The 20927-nt window shown below is 53.5% G+C and overlaps 1 protein-coding gene across 1 annotated transcript in view; it reads left to right on the top strand.

The window, feature by feature from the left end:
* Positions 1–20927, top strand: part of IARS2 (isoleucyl-tRNA synthetase 2, mitochondrial) — a 152241-nt gene that overhangs the window by 48520 nt on the left and 82794 nt on the right. Inside the window, exons 11-14 of the mRNA XM_083175133.1 lie at positions 1263–1414; positions 6865–7025; positions 14885–14987; positions 20365–20461. Coding sequence (XP_083031259.1) covers positions 1263–1414; positions 6865–7025; positions 14885–14987; positions 20365–20461 — 513 coding nt within the window. The remainder of the gene's footprint in view (positions 1–1262; positions 1415–6864; positions 7026–14884; positions 14988–20364; positions 20462–20927) is intronic.

The raw sequence follows: 20927 nt of genomic DNA, 5'->3' as shown, positions 1-20927 counted from the left end.
GCTTATACGGACTCCCCTGAGAGGACCGAACTACTGTGACTCGTCTACAATACCATGCAGCTATATATAGTGGGAAATGTCAGTGAGAGGCACACCACGACCGCTAATATACATAGCATTGTGTGTGATACAGAACATCGCTTATACGGATTCCCCTGAGAGGACCGAACTACTGTGACTCGTCTATAATACCGTGCAGCTATATATATTGGGAAATGTCAGTGAGAGGCACACCAGGGTCGCTAATATACACAGCATTGTGTGTGATACAGAACATCTCTTATACGGACTGTGAGAGGACCGAACTACTGTGACTCGTCTACAATACTATGCAGCTATATATAGTGGGAAATGTCAGTGAGGGGCACACCAGGGTCGCTAATATACATAGCATTGTGTGTGATACAGAACATCTTATACGGACTCCCCTGAGAGGACCAAACTACTGTGACTCGTCTACAATACTATGCAGCTATATATAGTGGGAAATGTCAGTGAGAGGCACACCAGGACCGCTAATATACACAGCATTGTGTGTGATACAGAACATCTTATACGGACTCCCCTGTGAGCACCGAACTACTGTGACTCGTCTACAATACTATGCAGCTATATATAGTAGGAAATGTCAGTGATATACATAGCATTGTGTGTGCAATGTTCAGTTACAATCCTGGAGGAATAAGGGCCCATAGGGTGCTGAGTTGTGCATGTAAAGAGGCCCATAGGGTAGAGAGACGGGTACGCTTAGTGGCCGCAGTGCCGGGAGACGGACACGCACAGTGGCCTGCAGGGTTGGGAGACGGGCACGCACAGTGGTCTGCAGGTTGGATACGGGCACGCGCAGTGGCCCGCAGGGCCGGGAGACGGGCACGCACAGTGGTCTGTAGTGCCGGGAGACGGGAATGCACAGTGGCCCCTACGGCTATGTTACAAGACCCAGCTGTTGGCATCCTGTGGCATGTCTGTGGCCTGGTGATGTGGTTCTATATGCCAGTCTTTCACCTGTGTACATACTGCTGCCTGTGTGGCCTAGATCTGTCTGCCCAGTGTGTGACCGGACCAAGCTACATGCAGTCATGTGGCACCGGGAGCTCTAGGGCCAAGGCTTAGGTCACTTTAGGAGATGATGGCTCTCTGGGAATGATACTTGGGGATAGTTCTTGGCCTACACCATGTTGTGTATTGTATTTGGAGGTGCTGGATACAGAGGTGTGTGTGTGTGTGTGTGACTGTCCCTCACATTGCCATCTTCCTCTCAGTCATACAGATGTTGCTCGCTGCCAGGAACCTGGTGAAGGAGGAGAGCTTTGTACACAGTTACCCATATGACTGGAGGACGAAGCAGCCGGTCATCATCCGCGCCAGTCTACAGTGGTTTGTCAATACCGCCAACATTAAGGACAAAGCGCAGGTAACATATGGCATATCCCTTCACTGTAACATGTGCTAGACTCTAAGTTCTCCACATAACACAGATTGTATCGGGTAAGTGTGAGGCCCAGTCTGTACATGTTCCTGTCGCCTGCGCACACTGGGGGCAGCCATATTGGATCATGACGTCCTCCTAGCATGGAATCACAGGGCCTTATATGCTGCAAATGATCCTAGGAGCCTAGCGAGCAGATGAACGTCCTCCCCCACCACCCAAATCCCCTCACTGCGCTCGCACAGAGTTTGCAGTAGATTGGTAGCACAGGACTTTTCTGCTGCATGGTTTTCTCCGAATTGAAGGCAGGCGCAGATGACACCTGCGTTCGCTGTGGTCCGATGGGCGTGTCCACCCCAGAACATCCCCTGCAGTCAATCAAGCAGCCAGTGCCCCAACAAATGTAAATTTAGCTGAAGTAGCTGGCTGCGGGGGCTGCACCTGCACAGTTCCCACCATCGGAGGCTGGCTGAATTCACTGCTTCACTGACCGTCCATGATCCCCAGGAATTTCATTTCATCGCATATAGAATCTATAGATTATATGATTTCCTTCCCATCAAATGAAGGGGGTAACATTGGCGTATAAAAATATAGCTTGGGGTAAAAGGTAAAGTTTCCTGACCCCTGGCATAGAAGAACCGTTCGGCTCATGTAGGCTGACCATATTGTTACCTCTACTGCCCCCATCCGCTGTTCCGCTTCCTTTTCATTCATTTAGCTCACAACATGGCTGCCCGCCCGCCCGGTGTGGGTGATGTGCCCATTGTACTAGTAATGTTTGACTATTAGCTAATACGGCTCCTGGTATAGTAATAGGTTGTGTTGTTATTAATGAGGATTGGTCATCTTCATTTAACAGAGGCAGCCGTTCTGTGTTCTAATCTCTATTTACCAGGAACAGGTACCCCAATATTATCAGTCAGTCAGATACAGATAACCAACAAGATGGCCGCCTGTCGTCATTGCCTCTTTACCTATAACTTGTACAGTGGTGAATGACTGCTGCGTATATTGTACAGAGGGTTATTTCCCAAATGTCGCTTTCAGCTAATTGTTTGTGTTGAAGTTGATCTCGGTTGATGTTGGGGTTGAGGGGTGATACACATTTATGAATATTCTTTCATCTGCAGGTTCTAGATACACCCTAAAATCTAGCAATCTATTCAGCCAATCAGATTTCTCAGTTATTAGTACAGTTATAAAAAATGGAAAGTTGGTTGCCGTAGAATACATCTCTTACACTGCCTGTGGTAACTGCTGTGCGTATAACCTGGAAGAGACGTGCTCCGTGTGTGCGTGGTAAAGGAGTCAGATGGTAACTGCTGTGCGTATAACCTGGAAGAGACGTGCTCCGTGTGTGCGGTGTGCAGGATTCGGGTGGTAACTGCTGTGCGTATAACGTGGGAGAGACGTGCTCCGTGTGTGCGGGGTACAGGAGTCAGGTGGTAACTGCTGTGCGTATAACGTGGGAGAGACGTGCTCCGTGTGTGCGGGGTGCAGGAGTCAGGTGGTAACTGCTGTGCGTATAACCTGGGAGAGACGTGCTCCGTGTGTGCGGGGTACAGGAGTCAGGTGGTAACTGCTGTGCGTATAACGTGGAAGAGACGTGCTCCGTGTGTGCTGGGTACAGGAGTCAGGTGGTAACTGCTGTGCATATAACCTGGAAGAGACGTGCTCCGTGTGTGCGGGGTACAGGAGTCAGGTGGTAACTGCTGTGCGTGTAACCTGGAAGAGACGTGCTCCGTGTGTGCGGGGTACAGGAGTCAGGTGGTAACTGCTGTGCGTATAACCTGGGAGAGACGTGCTCCGTGTGTGCGGGGTACAGGAGTCAGGTGGTAACTGCTGTGCGTATAACCTGGGAGAGACGTGCTCCGTGTGTGCGGGGTACAGGAGTCAGGTGGTAACTGCTGTGCGTATAACCTGGGAGAGACGTGCTCCGTGTGTGCGGGGTACAGGAGTCAGGTGGTAACTGCTGTGCGTATAACGTGGGAGAGACGTGCTCCGTGTGTGCGGTTTGCAGGATTCGGGTGGTAACTGCTGTGCGTATAACGTGGAAGAGACGTGCTCCGTGTGTGCGGGGTACAGGAGTCAGGTGGTAACTGCTGTGCATATAACCTGGAAGAGACGTGCTCCATGTGTGCGGGGTACAGGAGTCAGGTGGTAACTGCTGTGCGTATAACCTGGAAGAGACGTGCTCCTTGTGTGTGGGGTACAGGAGTCAGGTGGTAACTGCTGTGCGTGTAACCTGGGAGAGACGTGCTCCGTGTGTGCGGGGTACAGGAGTCAGGTGGTAACTGCTGTGCGTGTAACCTGGGAGAGACGTGCTCCTTGTGTGTGGGGTACAGGAGTCAGGTGGTAACTGCTGTGCGTATAACCTGGGAGAGACGTGCTCCGTGTGTGCGGGGTGCAGGAGTCAGGTGGTAACTGCTGTGCGTATAACCTGGGAGTGACGTGCTACGTGTGTGCGGGGTACAGGAGTCAGGTGGTAACTGCTGTGCGTGTAACCTGGGATAGACGTGCTCCGTGTGTGCGGGGTGCAGGAGTCAGGTGGTAACTGCTGTGCGTGTAACCTGGGATAGACGTGCTCCGTGTGTGCGGGGTGCAGGAGTCAGGTGGTAACTGCTGTGCATATAACCTGGAAGAGACGTTCTCCGTGTGTGCGGGGTACAGGAGTCAGGTGGTAACTGCTGTGCGTATAACGTGGGAGAGACGTGCTCCGTGTGGTAACAGATGGTAACTGCTGTGCGTATAACCTGGAAGAGACGTGCTCCGTGTGTGCGTGGTAAAGGAGTCAGGTGGTAACTGCTGTGCGTGTAACCTAGAAGAGACGTGCTCCGTGTGTGCAGGGTACAGGAGTCAGGTGGTAACTGCTGTGCGTATAACCTGGGAGAGACGTGCTCCGTGTGTGCGGGGTGCAGGAGTCAGGTGGTAACTGCTGTGCGTATAACCTGGGATAGACGTGCTCCGTGTGTGCGGGGTACAGGAGTCAGGTGGTAACTGCTGTGCGTATAACCTGGGAGAGACGTGCTCCGTGTGTGCGGGGTACAGGAGTCAGGTGGTAACTGCTGTGCGTGTAACCTGGGAGAGACGTGCTCCGTGTGTGCGGGGTACAGGAGTCAGGTGGTAACTGCTGTGCGTATAACCTGGGAGAGATGTGCTCCGTGTGTGCGGGGTACAGGAGTCAGGTGGTAACTGCTGTGCATGTAACCTGGAAGAGACGTGCGCCGTGTGTGCGGGGTACAGGAGTCATGTGGTAACTGCTGTGCGTATAACCTGGGAGTGACGTGCTCCGTGTGTGCGGGGTACAGGAGTCAGGTGGTAACTGCTGTGCGTGTAACCTGGGAGAGACGTGCTCCGTGTGTGCGGGGTGCAGGAGTCAGGTGGTAACTGCTGTGCGTGTAACCTGGGATAGACGTGCTCCGTGTGTGCGGGGTGCAGGAGTCAGGTGGTAACTGCTGTGCGTATAACCTGGAAGAGACGTTCTCCGTGTGTGCGGGGTACAGGAGTCAGGTGGTAACTGCTGTGCGTATAACGTCGGAGAGACGTGCTCCGTGTGTGCGGGGTAAAGGAGTCAGATGGTAACTGCTGTGCGTATAACCTGGAAGAGACGTGCTCCGTGTGTGCGGGGTAAAGGAGTCAGGTGGTAACTGCTGTGCGTGTAACCTGGGATAGACGTGCTCCGTGTGTGCGGGGTGCAGGAGTCAGGTGGTAACTGCTGTGCGTATAACCTGGGAGAGACGTGCTCCGTGTGTGCGGGGTACAGGAGTCAGGTGGTAACTGCTGTGCGTGTAACCTGGGATAGACGTGCTCCGTGTGTGTGGGGTACAGGAGTCAGGTGGTAACTGCTGTGCGTATAACCTGGGATAGACGTGCTCCGTGTGTGCGGGGTAAAGGAGTCAGGTGGTAACTGCTGTGCGTGTAACCTGGAAGAGACGTGCTCCGTGTGTGCGGGGTACAGGAGTCAGGTGGTAACTGCTGTGCGTGTAACCTGGGAGAGACGTGCTCCGTGTGTGCGGGGTACAGGGTCAGGTGGTAACTGCTGTGCGTATAACGTGGGAGAGACGTGCTCCTTGTGTGCGGGGTACACGAGTCAGATGGTAACTGCTGTGCGTATAACGTGGGAGAGACGTGCTCCGTGTGTGCGGGGTGCAGGAGTCAGGTGGTAACTGCTGTGCGTATAATCTGGAAGAGACGTGCTCCGTGTGTGCGGGGTACAGGAGTCAGGTGGTAACTGCTGTGCGTGTAACCTGGGAGAGACGTGCTCCGTGTGTGCGGGGTGCAGGAGTCAGGTGGTAACTGCTGTGCGTGTAACCTGGGATAGACGTGCTCCGTGTGTGCGGGGTGCAGGAGTCAGATGGTAACTGCTGTGCGTATAACGTGGGAGAGACGTGCTCCGTGTGTGCGGGGTACACGAGTCAGATGGTAACTGCTGTGCGTATAACCTGGGATAGACGTGCTCCGTGTGTGCGTGGTAAAGGAGTCAGGTGGTAACTGCTGTGCGTGTAACCTGGGAGAGACGTGCTCCGTGTGTGCGGGGTACAGGAGTCAGGTGGTAACTGCTGTGCATATAACCTGGAAGAGACGTGCTCCGTGTGTGCGGGGTACAGGAGTCAGGTGGTAACTGCTGTGCGTGTAACCTAGGAGAGACGTGCTCCGTGTGTGCGGGGTACACGAGTCAGGTGGTAACTGCTGTGCGTGTAACCTGGGAGAGACGTGCTCCATGTGCGCGGGGTACAGGAGTCAGGTGGTAACTGCTGTGCGTGTAACCTGGGAGAGACGTGCTCCGTGTGTGCGGGGTGCAGGAGTCAGGTGGTAACTGCTGTGCGTATAACGTGGAAGAGACGTGCTCCGTGTGTGCGGGGTACAGGAGTCAGGTGGTAACTGCTGTGCATATAACCTGGAAGAGACGTGCTCCGTGTGTGCGGGGTACACGAGTCAGGTGGTAACTGCTGTGCGTGTAACCTGGGAGAGACGTGCTCCATGTGCGCGGGGTACAGGAGTCAGGTGGTAACTGCTGTGCGTGTAACCTGGGAGAGACGTGCTCCGTGTGTGCGGGGTGCAGGAGTCAGGTGGTAACTGCTGTGCGTATAACGTGGAAGAGACGTGCTCCGTGTGTGCGGGGTACAGGAGTCAGGTGGTAACTGCTGTGCATATAACCTGGAAGAGACGTGCTCCGTGTGTGCGGGGTACACGAGTCAGGTGGTAACTGCTGTGCGTGTAACCTGGGAGAGACGTGCTCCTTGTGTGCGGGGTACACGAGTCAGATGGTAACTGCTGTGCGTATAACGTGGGAGAGACGTGCTCCGTGTGTGCGGGGTACAGGAGTCAGGTGGTAACTGCTGTGCGTGTAACCTGGGAGAGACGTGCTCCGTGTGTGCGGGGTACAGTACTTGGAACCCGTCTGACTTATGATGTCTTCCTTTTTCTTTCAGGAAACTTTAAAGAAAGTAAAGTTTGTCCCTGTGTCAGCTGCCAGCCGGATGCTTGAAATGCTAGGCCGCCGGACATACTGGTGTATATCGAGACAGCGCAGCTGGGGGGTCCCCATTCCTGTATTTTATCATAAGGAGACACGGGAGCCGCTCCTCAACAGGTACGTCAGCGATGGTCAGAACATCTCCTGTATTCTGTTAAGCGATTGGTGACTTCATCCTCTGGGATATCTGAGGCTTCATGCTGAGCTGCAGCCGGTCCCTACTGGGACTCATCCACTCCGGCATTAATAAACACGTCTATTCAATACTGGGTCATGACTGTCGTGCCAATCCTTCAACAGCAGGAGGGACTCAATGTCATTGAAAAGGGTGTGGCCCTTAGGTACGGACGTGGATCGTTGAGTAACGGTCAGGAGCTCGAAAATTAGATGAAACTGTCTATTCACTAGAATTTGTGGAACAAGTTTTCCACCCCTTCAGCTTCTTTTGTTTGAATACAAGACACACACTCCACCTCCAGAGTCAGCAATTCAAACTATTCATATAGCAACACACACACAGACTACAATAGCAGTGAGAATGCAAAACTGTGTCTGATTAACATTCACATAGAGGTGAATGAGAAGTATAACCGTGAACTGCTGCACCCTCCCAGGGACATGCAGAGAACGGCTGCACCCTCCCAGGGACATGCAGAGAACGGCTGCACCCTCCCAGGGACATGCAGAGAACGGCTGCACCCTCCCAGGGACATGCAGAGAACGGCCGCACCCTCCCAGGGACATGCAGAGAACGGCCGCACCCTCCCAGGGACATGCAGAGAACGGCCGCACCCTCCCAGGGACATGCAGAGAATGGCCGCACCCTCCCAGGGACATGCAGAGAACGGCTGCACCCTCCCTGGGACATGCAGAGAACGGCTGCACCCTCCCTGGGACATGCAGAGAACGGCTGCACCCTCCCTGGGACATGCAGAGAACGGCTGCACCCTCCCTGGGACATGCAGAGAACGGCCGCACCCTCCCAGGGACATGCAGAGAACGGCTGCACCCTCCCAGGGACATGCAGAGAACGGCCGCACCCTCCCAGGGACATGCAGAGAACGGCCGCACCCTCCCAGGGACATGCAGAGAACGGCCGCACCCTCCCAGGGACATGCAGAGAACGGCCGCACCCTCCCTGGGACATGCAGAGAACGGCTGCACCCTCCCTGGGACATGCAGAGAACGGCTGCACCCTCCCTGGGACATGCAGAGAACGGCTGCACCCTCCCTGGGACATGCAGAGAACGGCTGCACCCTCCCTGGGACATGCAGAGAACGGCTGCACCCTCCCTGGGACATGCAGAGAACGGCTGCACCCTCCCTGGGACACGCCGGGAACGGCCGCACCCTCCCTGGGACACGCCGGGAACGGCCGCACCCTCCCTGGGACATGCAGAGAACGGCTGCACCCTCCCTGGGACATGCAGAGAACGGCTGCACCCTCCCTGGGACATGCAGAGAACGGCTGCACCCTCCCTGGGACATGCCGGGAACGGCCTCACCCTCCCTGGGACACGCCGGGAACGGCCGCACCCTCCCTGGGACACGCCGGGAACGGCCGCACCCTCCCTGGGACACGCCGGGAACGGCCTCACCCTCCCTGGGACACGCCGGGAACGGCCTCACCCTCCCTGGGACACGCCGGGAACGGCCGCACCCTCCCTGGGACACGCCGGGAACGGCCGCACCCTCCCTGGGACACGCCGGGAACGGCCGCACCCTCCCTGGGACACGCCGGGAACGGCCGCACCCTCCCTGGGACACGCCGGGAACGGCCGCACCCTCCCTGGGACACGCCGGAAACGGCCGCACCCTCCCTGGGACACGCCGGGAATGGCCGCACCCTCCCTGGGACATATAGTACATATAATAACAATACAGGGTAAACAGAACCGTAACTGAAGAACTGTTGCAGCTACATTTAATTGGAACAGTGTGCAAGGGAGGGTGTAACCCTGACAGCTGGGGAGAACCGTGGCCTGAGACTACTGTATGAAGGCAAGAATGCAGGTGTGGAGAGGCAGTGATAGCAGCAGCAGACATGGGTGATACAGGCGGAGAGGTGTAATTACATAGAAGATCATCCAGTCCACGATAACCTTACTCTGGAAGTACCGGTTATACCTTTTTATATAAAGATGAAGAATGCCCTCTGTGCATCTGTCATGTCTGGATTATGCAGAATTTAGACCAATGAGTGAACTCGGGAGAGTATGACAGAGCAGCTGCACTCAGTAATTGGAAGGTTCTGTCTGGTAACAGAAATTAGCCCAACAACATTACTTCTAGCTAGTGTAGAAACCTCCCATAACTTGGGGGCAGATGTATTAAGCCTGGTTAAAGAGATAATCTGGAGATAAAGTGGAAGGAGATAATGCACCAGCCAATTGGCTGTGTTTGAAATATGACAGTTGGGAGTTGATTGGCTGGTGTGTTATCTCTTTCCACTTTATCTCCAGTTTATCTCTTCGGCAGGCTTAATACATCTGCCCCACTGTTCCTAACTGGTCTTCCTGGTCTGGGAGTGGGGTATAGTAGGTGAGTTACAGTTGTAGATGTAAGGGTGCACAGGTTCCCCACTTGCTAGGCTTCAGTTACCCGCTCCGATTGGAGAAAAGGGGGACTGTGAGTACAGGATCCGCACTCATTGATCTCGGGAGACGTCAGGGGCCACAGGGCTTAACAGTGTGTAGAGAGCGGCTGAGCGACCATTCCAGCACCAGAAAGGTTAAACTTCTGGGCTGCTCCCAGGTCAGCCAGACTCCCCTCCTCTACCCTGCCTCCAGGCCCAGTTTTAGTTGTTCTGGCAGGAGCCAACACGCACTACTAACTGTTTGTGACAGGGCAGCAGCGCTGGGGGTCTTGACGCCTGTGCTGCTCCCCCATCACCCGGGCCAGGCAGCAGCACACCACTCACTAGTGTGTACATATAGAATGTCAGCATTAGCATGGTCCTGCATAATATACAGTGATAAATGTGGGGAGCTGCTGAGTAAAGGGTTTGTCCAGTAAAACCCTGTGGATAGAACTGTATTGTTAAAGGTTACTAAGCGCTCACCCTTGTGGTGTGATCAACTATGTAAGGTGGTGTAAATGATGAGATAATCATTCTTGTAAAATAAATTATATTATTAAGCTAATAGTATGAAGTCCTGGGTATCTTCACAGGAATAGGCCAGCGAGGTATCACTCCAGGTGGCCCTTATGGGGCTTGAGGGTGTCTTTTAGGCACCCCTGTGTAGCTTAGGTGCCTCACCTGGGAACTATGTCCAACGCAGGTGACCGCAGGGGTCTCTGATTGGGTGGGAAGGAGTTGTGCACCTGAGAACTTGGGGGTGATGATCCGGCTGGTGCAATAAACTGCAATGTTTAAGAGTAGCTGGTAATTGTGGATAAAGTAATAGTAATGTGTCCAGGAGAGAGCGGCGTCCCACTAACTGCTGCTCACCCCTTTCAGCTGAAGGTGCTGGAGCAGGAGAGTCAGTGTATCCTTTGCCTGTAGTAACCGCGGCAGGTGTCCGCCGCGCTCGGCGAATCTGCCCGGCCTCACATATGTCGGACAGATTCGCCAAGCATGGCGGACACCGATCATCATCCACCAGTGCTCAGGCGCACAACCCCTTCCCACCCAATCGGAGACAGCTGCGGTCTCCTGCGTTGGATAAAGGTCCCAGGTGAGGCACCTATGCTATACAGGGGTCCCTAAAAGACATCCTCAAGCCCCATAAGGGCCACCTGGAGTGATACCTCGCTGGCCTATTCCTGTGAAGATACCCAGGACTCCACACTATTAGCTTAATAATTATAATTTATTTTACACAAACGTGATTATCTCATAATTTATACCACCTTACATAGTTATCACACCACAAGGGTGAGCGCTTAGTATCCTTTAACAATACACTCACTGGTGTGTGACCGTGGCTGGCACTGGAGGACCAACAGCCACGACCGGGCACCGGGACACCTAATACAGGTAATTGTGATCCCTGCTGGGAGCATGCGATATAGCGGCTGTATAGCGTCCTGACAGGTCCGCCTTCTGTCCTGCTGGACCACCAGGGAGAATAAATGTGTGTGTGTGTGGGCAGCAGTGCCGGTAACTGGGGCTGCCCGGTGTGCGCCTGAAACCCGCCAATTTACTGGCACCGCATGAGTCATAAGTCCCTGCCGGCCATTTGCTAGTAGGGGGAGTGGGCTCTCCTCACACAGCCCCTATTCCGGGGACAGGAGGAAGGACATAACCACATGGGTCTCCTCCCCTGATCTCTTCCTGCCTGCCTGCCTGCCTGCTGCATGTGCTTAGAAGGAAGTGGAGAGCTCTCAGCCATTCCAGGGTTCCACCTTTTCACTGCCGGACCGCTTGGGCTAGTCCCCCCTGTACCTTTCCTACAAGGATCACAGGTTACAGTAATTTATGCCTCTGCCGGCCATAGTGCTTTGCGGAGCTCAGTTTTTTATTTGCCTCTGTATGTGTGCTGTGTCTCTCATACTGTTTTAACGCTATCGCTGCCTGTCAGAAGTATATTGTTAATTGTACCAGTTTACAGTTTAGCTGCCTCTTGTACAATGTCAGGACAGCGGTAGTGACACCGGGGCTCCTATATTGGAGTCCTGCACACGTTGCAAGGCTGGCTTATCCCAGCTTGAGGAGGGCTTTTGCCAAAATTGTATCAATGCGCATGTGCAGCCTCCTGTGGAGGAGGAGGAGGTACTGGCTTTTGACACACATGATCCTGCACTAACCTCTCAAGGGATAGAGGATTTAATTGACATGGTCAAAGTTGCTTGGAGTGGATACTCCTGCCCGACCCTCTCTGTCACGGACCCACCGGTCGCCTGCTCCGATACGTCAATCTGAGCAGCTCCGGCCGTGACTGGGGTTCACTTTGGACACTCAGATCCTTTCTTTGAGGTACAATGCCACCAGCCAAAACCTGATTTTAGCGCTTGAAACTGTGCATGGAGCGGTTTGGCTCACACCTGACCGCACAATACAGTATAACAATGGAAACGCGCTCTCTGTTGACTTACAGGATCCTAAGAACACTAAATCAGAAACTGGAATAATGTATTATTTATTCCTAAAAATACTACAGAGCTTTAAGTGATAAAAATGGTTACAAGATATTACAATGATTTTAAAAGTACACACAAGATAAATGCAATTCAGAAATAAAAGGGAATAAAAATAAATGACAGAACTGTATCTTACACCTAAGTACAAATCCTGATGTGGGGGGTCTCCACATGAAATCTCGTCGCTTACAGCCAGTCTGCTGTACCCCCCAAGTAGTGACAGTCTATAGGGAGAAGTGTTTAGTTATACTTGCAGGCTCCCTCATCCCTCCCACCCTTGGGATTTGACTCTTTCCATGCTGATCACTTGTTCCTGGATAAATGAAGAATTGGTCCACTGCTGTGAAGTAGATTTTTCACATTCCTCAAGTGATAAGAGGTAATTTAGTGGAGGGGCAGAGCACCTTTGGCCTGTTTGGTCCTCCGTTCAGCAGCACCACCCAAGTTCCTTCCTTTCGGTCCTTTTGCCCTTCATACAGATTTAGGTGGTGCTCAATCACACTGAGGTTCCAGAGGTCACAGCAGAGGCGCCTCTACAATCACGCTGGACCCCAAGAACGCCAAGCTTGCAGCATGACGGTCTTCCATCCCATCTGGGGGACCCGAGGGTGGGAGCTCGACAAAGGAACTTCAGTCACGTCTGGCTCCAGTCCTGTCAGGACTCTTGGGTAAGGGATATTGTGGCCCTAGGCTACAAGCTTAATTTCCATCTATCTCCCCCCAAACAGGTTTTTCAAGACAGGGCTGCCGGTTCCTCCAGAGGGGCAACTGTTATTGGCAGCCATTGCCAAATTGAGAAAAACAGGAGTGGTGGTTCCGGTCCCTACAGAACAGCGTACCCAGAGTTGCTACTCCAGTCTTTTTCTCGTGCCAAAGCCGGACGGCTCGGTACACCCCATTCTAAATTTAAAGGATTTGAACCCATACTTGAAGGTGGTCAAATTCAAAATGGCATCCCTGCAGTCGGTGATACAGGGGTTGGAACAGGGTGAGTTTCCTGGTATCTATCGATATCAAGGATGTGTACCTACACATCCCTATCTGGCCCCCTCACCGAGCATTCCTTCGGTTCGCGGTGAACGATCATCACTGTTCCAGGCACTGCCAGTTGGCCTCTCATCGGCACCTCAGATTTTCACCAAGGTTATGGCAGTGAGGATGGAGGTTCTCCGCACTCAAGGTGTGACAATCATACCTCATCTAGACAACCTTCTGCTGAAGAGTCTTTCTCGGGAAACCCTGCTGGAAAACATTCTTCTCACCCAGAGAACCCTCATATCCTACGGGTTGATCCTCAACTTCGAGAAGTCGTAGCTTCAACCAGCTCAGCGTCTTTTGTTTCTAGGGATGATCCTGGACACAGTCCAGATGAAGGTCTTTTTACCATCCGACAAGATCCAATCCTTACAGACCTTGGTCAGGCTTGTTCTATGTCGCAGACATGTGTCCATTTACCTTTGCAGCAGGCTCCTGGGGAAGATGGTATCCACTTTCGAGGCGATACAGTACAGGCGGTTCCACTCTCGCCCGTTTCAGCTGTCGCTTCTCCATCAGTCTTCAGGATATCACCTTCACGTACAGCAGATGGTGACCCTATCCCTTCGAGCTTGTCTGTCCTTACTGTGGTGGCTCAACACCACCAACCTCCAGCAAGGAAAAAGGTTTGGGATTGGACCCTCCTCACCACAGACGCCAGCCTCCGAGGTTGGGGAGCGGTCACCTTGGAACAACAGTTTCAGGGGTTATGGAACTAAGAGCTGTCTATCAGGCCCTTCTCCAGGCGAAACGTCTCCTTCAGGGCAAGGCCATCCGCGTTAAGTCCGACAAATCCATGGCCGTGGCCAGAGACGTAGCGAGGGCGGAGCCAGTGGAGCAGATGCTCCAGGCACAGGAAGATAGCATGGCGGCACCGCCAGCTCCCCCGCTGTGCCAGGGAGAGAGACATGCTGCTATGTAAAATTCATGTCTCCCGCTGGACACTAGCCAATGGGCGCTTGCGTTCCAGCAGCCAATCAACTGGTGGCTTCTGGACCACGAGCGCCTATTGGCTAGCGGTCCAGCGGGAGATATGAATTTTACATAGCACGTCTCTCTCCCGGACACAGCGGGCAGCCGTAGCGAGCGGGCGGTGCACACGGACGCACACTGGTGGGGGGGAGGGGTGCACACATGCTGCATCTGTCAGCACAAGCAGGGGGGGGGGGGGGGGGTTGCACACGGACACACACTGGCAGGGGGGAGGGGTGAGGTGAGCGGCTAACCAGCGGCTGGCTAAGTATGGTGTACTCCCTCCTCCCTCCCTGCTGCACACCACTGCACCCACCCTGCTGGGCAGACACACCGACTCACAAAGCCACTCCCTCCCTCATACACTTGTACACACTCACATGCAGACACAGACAGACTCACACAGCCCCTCCTTCCCTCATACACTCGCACATAACAACTACACACAGGCAGACACTCTCTGACACGGACAGCCTCCATCACACTCGCACATACTTACCTTCACAGACAGACACACAAACAGACTCACACAGCCACTCCCTCCCTCATACACTTGTACACACTCACATGCAGACACAGACAGACTCACACTGCCCCTCCTTCCCTCATACTCATACCTACCCATGTGCAGGCAGACACACTCACTTATACAGCACACGCGAGCGTTCCCTCCCTCATGCTCAGGCAGGCACTCACAGACCCATACACAGGTACACAGTGTGATGGTTCTAGTTCTAAGAACCTCTCACGATCAGACGGCATTGGTTTTATGATGTAAGGTTATTGCAGCTGGCTGTGTAATAATGGGGTGTTTGTGTGGGTTTTGGCTGCGTATGTGGTGTCTTCTGCTCCTCGTCCCCAATCATGATCTCCTCTTCTCCCCACAGGCACACTGTTGGTCACATAATAAAGCTGGTGGAGCAGCATGGCAGTGACGTGTGGTGGACACATCCTATCGAAGAGTTACTTCCGCAGTCCGTGCTTCAACAGGTACAGATCACTTCTCACCTGTAGTGCACCATCATGAGTACGTGTCTCCGTTCCCCTATGTGCCCCTTAGTACAGAGGTCAGTGATGGGCACCATCATGAGTACGTGTCTCCGTTCCCCTGTGTGCCCCTTAGTACAGAGGTCAGTGATGGGCATCATCATGAGTACGTGTCTCCGTTCCCCTGTGTGCCCCTTAGTACAGAGGTCAGTGATGGGCATCATCATGAGTACGTGTCTCCGTTCCCCTATGTGCCCCTTAGTACAGAGGTCAGTGATGGGCATCATCATGAGTACGTGTCTCCGCTCCCCTATGTGCCCCTTAGTACAGAGGTCAGTGATGGGCAGCATCATCATGAGTACGTGTCTCCGCTCCCCTATGTGCCCCTTAGTACAGAGGTCAGTGATGGGCATCATCATGAGTACGTGTCTCCGCTCCCCTATGTGCCCCTTAGTACAGAGGTCAGTGATGGGCAGCATCATCATGAGTACGTGTCTCCGCTGCCCTATGTGCCCCTTAGTACAGAGGACAGTGATGGGCAGCATCATCATGAGTACGTGTCTCCGCTCCCCTATGTGCCCCTTAGTACAGAGGTCAGTGATGGGCAGCATCATCATGAGTACGTGTCTCCGCTGCCCTATGTGCCCCTTAGTACAGAGGACAGTGATGGGCAGCATCATCATGAGTACGTGTCTCCGCTGCCCTATGTGCCCCTTAGTACAGAGGTCAGTGATGGGCAGCATCATCATGAGTACGTGTCTCCGCTCCCCTATGTGCCCCTTAGTACAGAGGTCAGTGATGGGCAGCATCATCATGAGTACGTGTCTCCGCTCCCCTATGTGCCCCTTAGTACAGAGGTCAGTGATGGGCATCATCATCATGAGTACGTGTCTCCGCTCCCCTATGTGCCCCTTAGTACAGAGGTCAGTGATGGGCAGCATCATGTGTACGTGTCTCCGCTCCCCTGTGTGCCCCTTAGTACAGAGGTCAGTGATGGGCATCATCATGAGTACGTGTCTCCGCTCCCGTGTGTGCCCCTTAGTACAGAGATCAGTGATGGGCATCATCATGAGTACGTGTCTCCGCTCCCCTATTTGCCCCTTAGTACAGAGGTCAGTGATGGGCAGCATCATCATGAGTACGTGTCTCCACTACCCTATTTGCCCCTTAGTACAGAGGTCAGTGATGGGCATCATCATGAGTACGTGTCTCCACTACCCTATGTGCCCCTTAGTACAGAGGTCAGTGATGGGCATCATCATCATGAGTACGTGTCTCCGCTCCCCTATGTGCCCCTTAGTACAGAGGTCAGTGATGGGCATCATCATGTGTACGTGTCTCCGCTCCCCTATGTGCCCCTTAGTACAGAGGTCAGTGATGGGCATCATCATGAGTACGTGTCTCCGCTCCCCTATGTGCCCCTTAGTACAGAGGTCAGTGATGGGCATCATCATGAGTATGTGTCTCCGCTCCCCTATGTGCCCCTTAGTACAGAGGTCAGTGATGAGCATCATCATAAGTACGTGTCACCGCTCCCCTATGTGCCCCTTAGTACAGAGGTCAGTGATGGGCATCATCATCATGAGTACGTGTCTCCGCTCCCCTATGTGCCCCTTAGTACAGAGGTCAGTGATGGGCATCATCATCATGAGTACGTGTCTCCGCTCCCCTATGTGCCCCTTAGTACAGAGGTCAGTGATGGGCAGCATCATGTGTACGTGTCTCCGCTGCCCTATGTGCCCCTTAGTACAGAGGTCAGTGATGGGCATCATCATGAGTACGTGTCTCCGCTGCCCTATGTGCCCCTTAGTACAGAGGTCAGTGATGGGCATCATCATCATGAGTACGTGTCTCCGCTCCCCTATGTGCCCCTTAGTACAGAGGTCAGTGATGGGCATCATCATGAGTACGTGTCTCCGCTGCCCTATGTGCCCCTTAGTACAGAGGTCAGTGATGGGCATCATCATCATGAGTACGTGTCTCCGCTTCTCTATGTGCCCCTTAGTACAGAGGTCAGTGATGGGCAGCATCATCATGAGTACGTGTCTCCGCTCCCCTATGTGCCCCTTAGTACAGAGGTCAGTGATGGGCATCATCATGAGTACGTGTCTCCGCTCCCCTATGTGCCCCTTAGTACAGAGGTCAGTGATGGGCAGCATCATCATGAGTACGTGTCTCCGCTGCCCTATGTGCCCCTTAGTACAGAGGACAGTGATGGGCAGCATCATCATGAGTACGTGTCTCCGCTCCCCTATGTGCCCCTTAGTACAGAGGTCAGTGATGGGCAGCATCATCATGAGTACGTGTCTCCGCTGCCCTATGTGCCCCTTAGTACAGAGGACAGTGATGGGCAGCATCATCATGAGTACGTGTCTCCGCTGCCCTATGTGCCCCTTAGTACAGAGGTCAGTGATGGGCAGCATCATCATGAGTACGTGTCTCCGCTCCCCTATGTGCCCCTTAGTACAGAGGTCAGTGATGGGCAGCATCATCATGAGTACGTGTCTCCGCTCCCCTATGTGCCCCTTAGTACAGAGGTCAGTGATGGGCATCATCATCATGAGTACGTGTCTCCGCTCCCCTATGTGCCCCTTAGTACAGAGGTCAGTGATGGGCAGCATCATGTGTACGTGTCTCCGCTCCCCTGTGTGCCCCTTAGTACAGAGGTCAGTGATGGGCATCATCATGAGTACGTGTCTCCGCTCCCGTGTGTGCCCCTTAGTACAGAGATCAGTGATGGGCATCATCATGAGTACGTGTCTCCGCTCCCCTATTTGCCCCTTAGTACAGAGGTCAGTGATGGGCAGCATCATCATGAGTACGTGTCTCCACTACCCTATTTGCCCCTTAGTACAGAGGTCAGTGATGGGCATCATCATGAGTACGTGTCTCCACTACCCTATGTGCCCCTTAGTACAGAGGTCAGTGATGGGCATCATCATCATGAGTACGTGTCTCCGCTCCCCTATGTGCCCCTTAGTACAGAGGTCAGTGATGGGCATCATCATGTGTACGTGTCTCCGCTCCCCTATGTGCCCCTTAGTACAGAGGTCAGTGATGGGCATCATCATGAGTACGTGTCTCCGCTCCCCTATGTGCCCCTTAGTACAGAGGTCAGTGATGGGCATCATCATGAGTATGTGTCTCCGCTCCCCTATGTGCCCCTTAGTACAGAGGTCAGTGATAAGCATCATCATAAGTACGTGTCACCGCTCCCCTATGTGCCCCTTAGTACAGAGGTCAGTGATGGGCATCATCATCATGAGTACGTGTCTCCGCTCCCCTATGTGCCCCTTAGTACAGAGGTCAGTGATGGGCATCATCATGAGTATGTGTCTCCGCTCCCCTATGTGCCCCTTAGTACAGAGGTCAGTGATGGGCATCATCATGAGTACGTGTCTCCGCTGCCCTATGTGCCCCTTAGTACAGAGGTCAGTGATGGGCATCATCATGAGTATGTGTCTCCGCTCCCCTATGTGCCCCTTAGTACAGAGTAGGGTGGCCAATCCCGGGATCGGGATCGGCGGGATCCCGGGATTTGGCTCCTAAAACGCCAGGATTTCAATCCCGGGATTGGAGATTCCAATCCCGGGATTTCGGGATTAGACTGCGCATGCGCAGTCTAATGCCGGCCAGCGTCTGAGCGTGTGCTCAGACACTGCCCGGCTTCTCCCTTCCCCGGCAGTACATCCCTGCGCAGCGTGACGAGTGCAGAGGTCACGCTGCGCAGGCCAAGCAGCTGCACAGAGCCAGTGTGGCTCTGTGCAGCATGCGTTTGCCCCTGCCCACCAACCCGGCTGGCTCCCCAGAAGCCCGCCCCCCCCCCCACCCCCGGCTCGCTGCCCGCCCCGCTAGCCGCTACCCGCCCCGCTAGCCGCTACCCGCCCATCCACCAGGCTGGCTCCCCACCCATCCATCCGGCCGGCTCCCTTGACGCCCGCCAACCCACCCGGCTGCCTGGCTCCACAGACACCTGGCCGGCTGTCCACCCACACACCCGGCCGCACCGCACCCCAGCCCACATGTAAGTAAATATGCGGGGTGGCTGGGGTGCATTTTCTAAATTAGGGAAGCCAATCCCGGGATCCCGGGAATCCCGGGATTAGGCATTTTTCAATCCCGAAATCCGGGATTGAAAAAATGCTCCAGGATTGGCTTCCCTAGTACAGAGGTCAGTGATGGGCATCATCATGAGTACGTGTCTCCGCTCCCCTATGTGCCCCTTAGTACAGAGGTCAGTGATGGGCATCATCATCATGAGTACGTGTCTCCGCTCCCCTATGTGCCCCTTAGTACAGAGGTCAGTGATGGGCAGCATCATGTGTACGTGTCTCCGCTGCCCTATGTGCCCCTTAGTACAGAGGTCAGTGATGGGCATCATCATGAGTACGTGTCTCCGCTGCCCTATGTGCCCCTTAGTACAGAGGTCAGTGATGGGCATCATCATCATGAGTACGTGTCTCCGCTCCCCTATGTGCCCCTTAGTACAGAGGTCAGTGATGGGCATCATCATGAGTACGTGTCTCCGCTCCCCTATGTGCCCCTTAGTACAGAGGTCAGTGATGGGCATCATCATGAGTACGTGTCTCCGCTGCCCTATGTGCCCCTTAGTACAGAGGTCAGTGATGGGCATCATCATGAGTACGTGTCTCCGTTCCCCTATGTGCCCCTTAGTACAGAGGTCAGTGATGGGCATCATCATCATGAGTACGTGTATCCACTCCCCTATGTTGCCCCTTCGTACAGAGGTCAGTGATGGGCATCATCATCATGAGTACGTGTCTCCACTCCCTTATGTTGCCCCTTAGTACAGAGGTCAGTGATGGGCATCATCATCATGAGTACGTGTCTCCACTCCCCTATGTTGCCCCTTAGTACAGAGGTCAGTGATCGGCAGCATCATCATGAGTACGTGTCTCCGCTCCCCTATGTGCCCCTTAGTACAGAGGTCAGTGATGGGCATCATCATGAGTACGTGTCTCCGCTCCCCTATGTGCCCCTTAGTACAGAGGTCAGTGATGGGCATCATCATGTGTACGTGTCTCCGCTGCCCTATGTGCCCCTTAGTACAGAGGTCAGTGATGGGCATCATCATGAGTACGTGTCTCCGCTCCCCTATGTGCCCCTTAGTACAGAGGTCAGTGATGGGCATCATCATGAGTACGTGTCTCCGCTCCCCTATGTTGCCTTGGGTACCTGTAGAGACGGGCAGAACAGTGGTATCTTGGCAACAGATGGCCATCGCATGGCTTATAGTGATGGGCAGAACCGTTGTGGGGACTATTGATGCTAGGACTGTTCTCCCATGCGGAAGTTGAGTCCTTTATGGAGAACATACAAAACCTAATGACTGTGCTGGTTGTTTCATGTTTTTGGCAAGGCCGGCGCCACTTCCAGTGTTTTGGACTATGAACCGGGGAGAGATGTTTTGGACATCTGGTTTGACAGTGGAACATCGTGGGCCTCTGTTTTGGAAGGTACAACATTCTTATAAAATACATGAAGATATTTCCTCTTCCATTCCTGAAAAATATACTTAATTGATAAATAAACCTGATTTTTTTTTTTTGAACCGGCTTATGCTTCACTGTGGGCATTGACTGTGGTGTAACAATAGCCCCTGCAGATCATAAACCGTATTCTCCAAATTGTATATGCAATAATCCAAATAGGAATGTGTAACCGAGGTCAGTACTTTACATAAGCAGTCTCATGATGCTTCTGTGGCCTCTGGATTACATACAGTGGGGCAATAAAGTATTTGGACAGCCACCATTTGTTCAAGTTGACCCAATTTCCATCACTCCACTTGTGAGAGACAGAATGTCAGAAAGAAACAGGAAATTGCATTGTGTGATTTTTTTAAACTATTTGTATATTCTTGCGTGGAAATAAATATATGGACACCTTCCAACCAGCAAGAATTCTGGCTCACACAGACCG

This window comes from Crinia signifera, chromosome 3 (assembly GCF_055691185.1).
Source record: "Crinia signifera chromosome 3, ASM5569118v1, whole genome shotgun sequence".
Taxonomy (NCBI): domain Eukaryota; kingdom Metazoa; phylum Chordata; class Amphibia; order Anura; family Myobatrachidae; genus Crinia; species Crinia signifera.
This window is presented reverse-complemented; position numbering and strand designations above follow the sequence as displayed.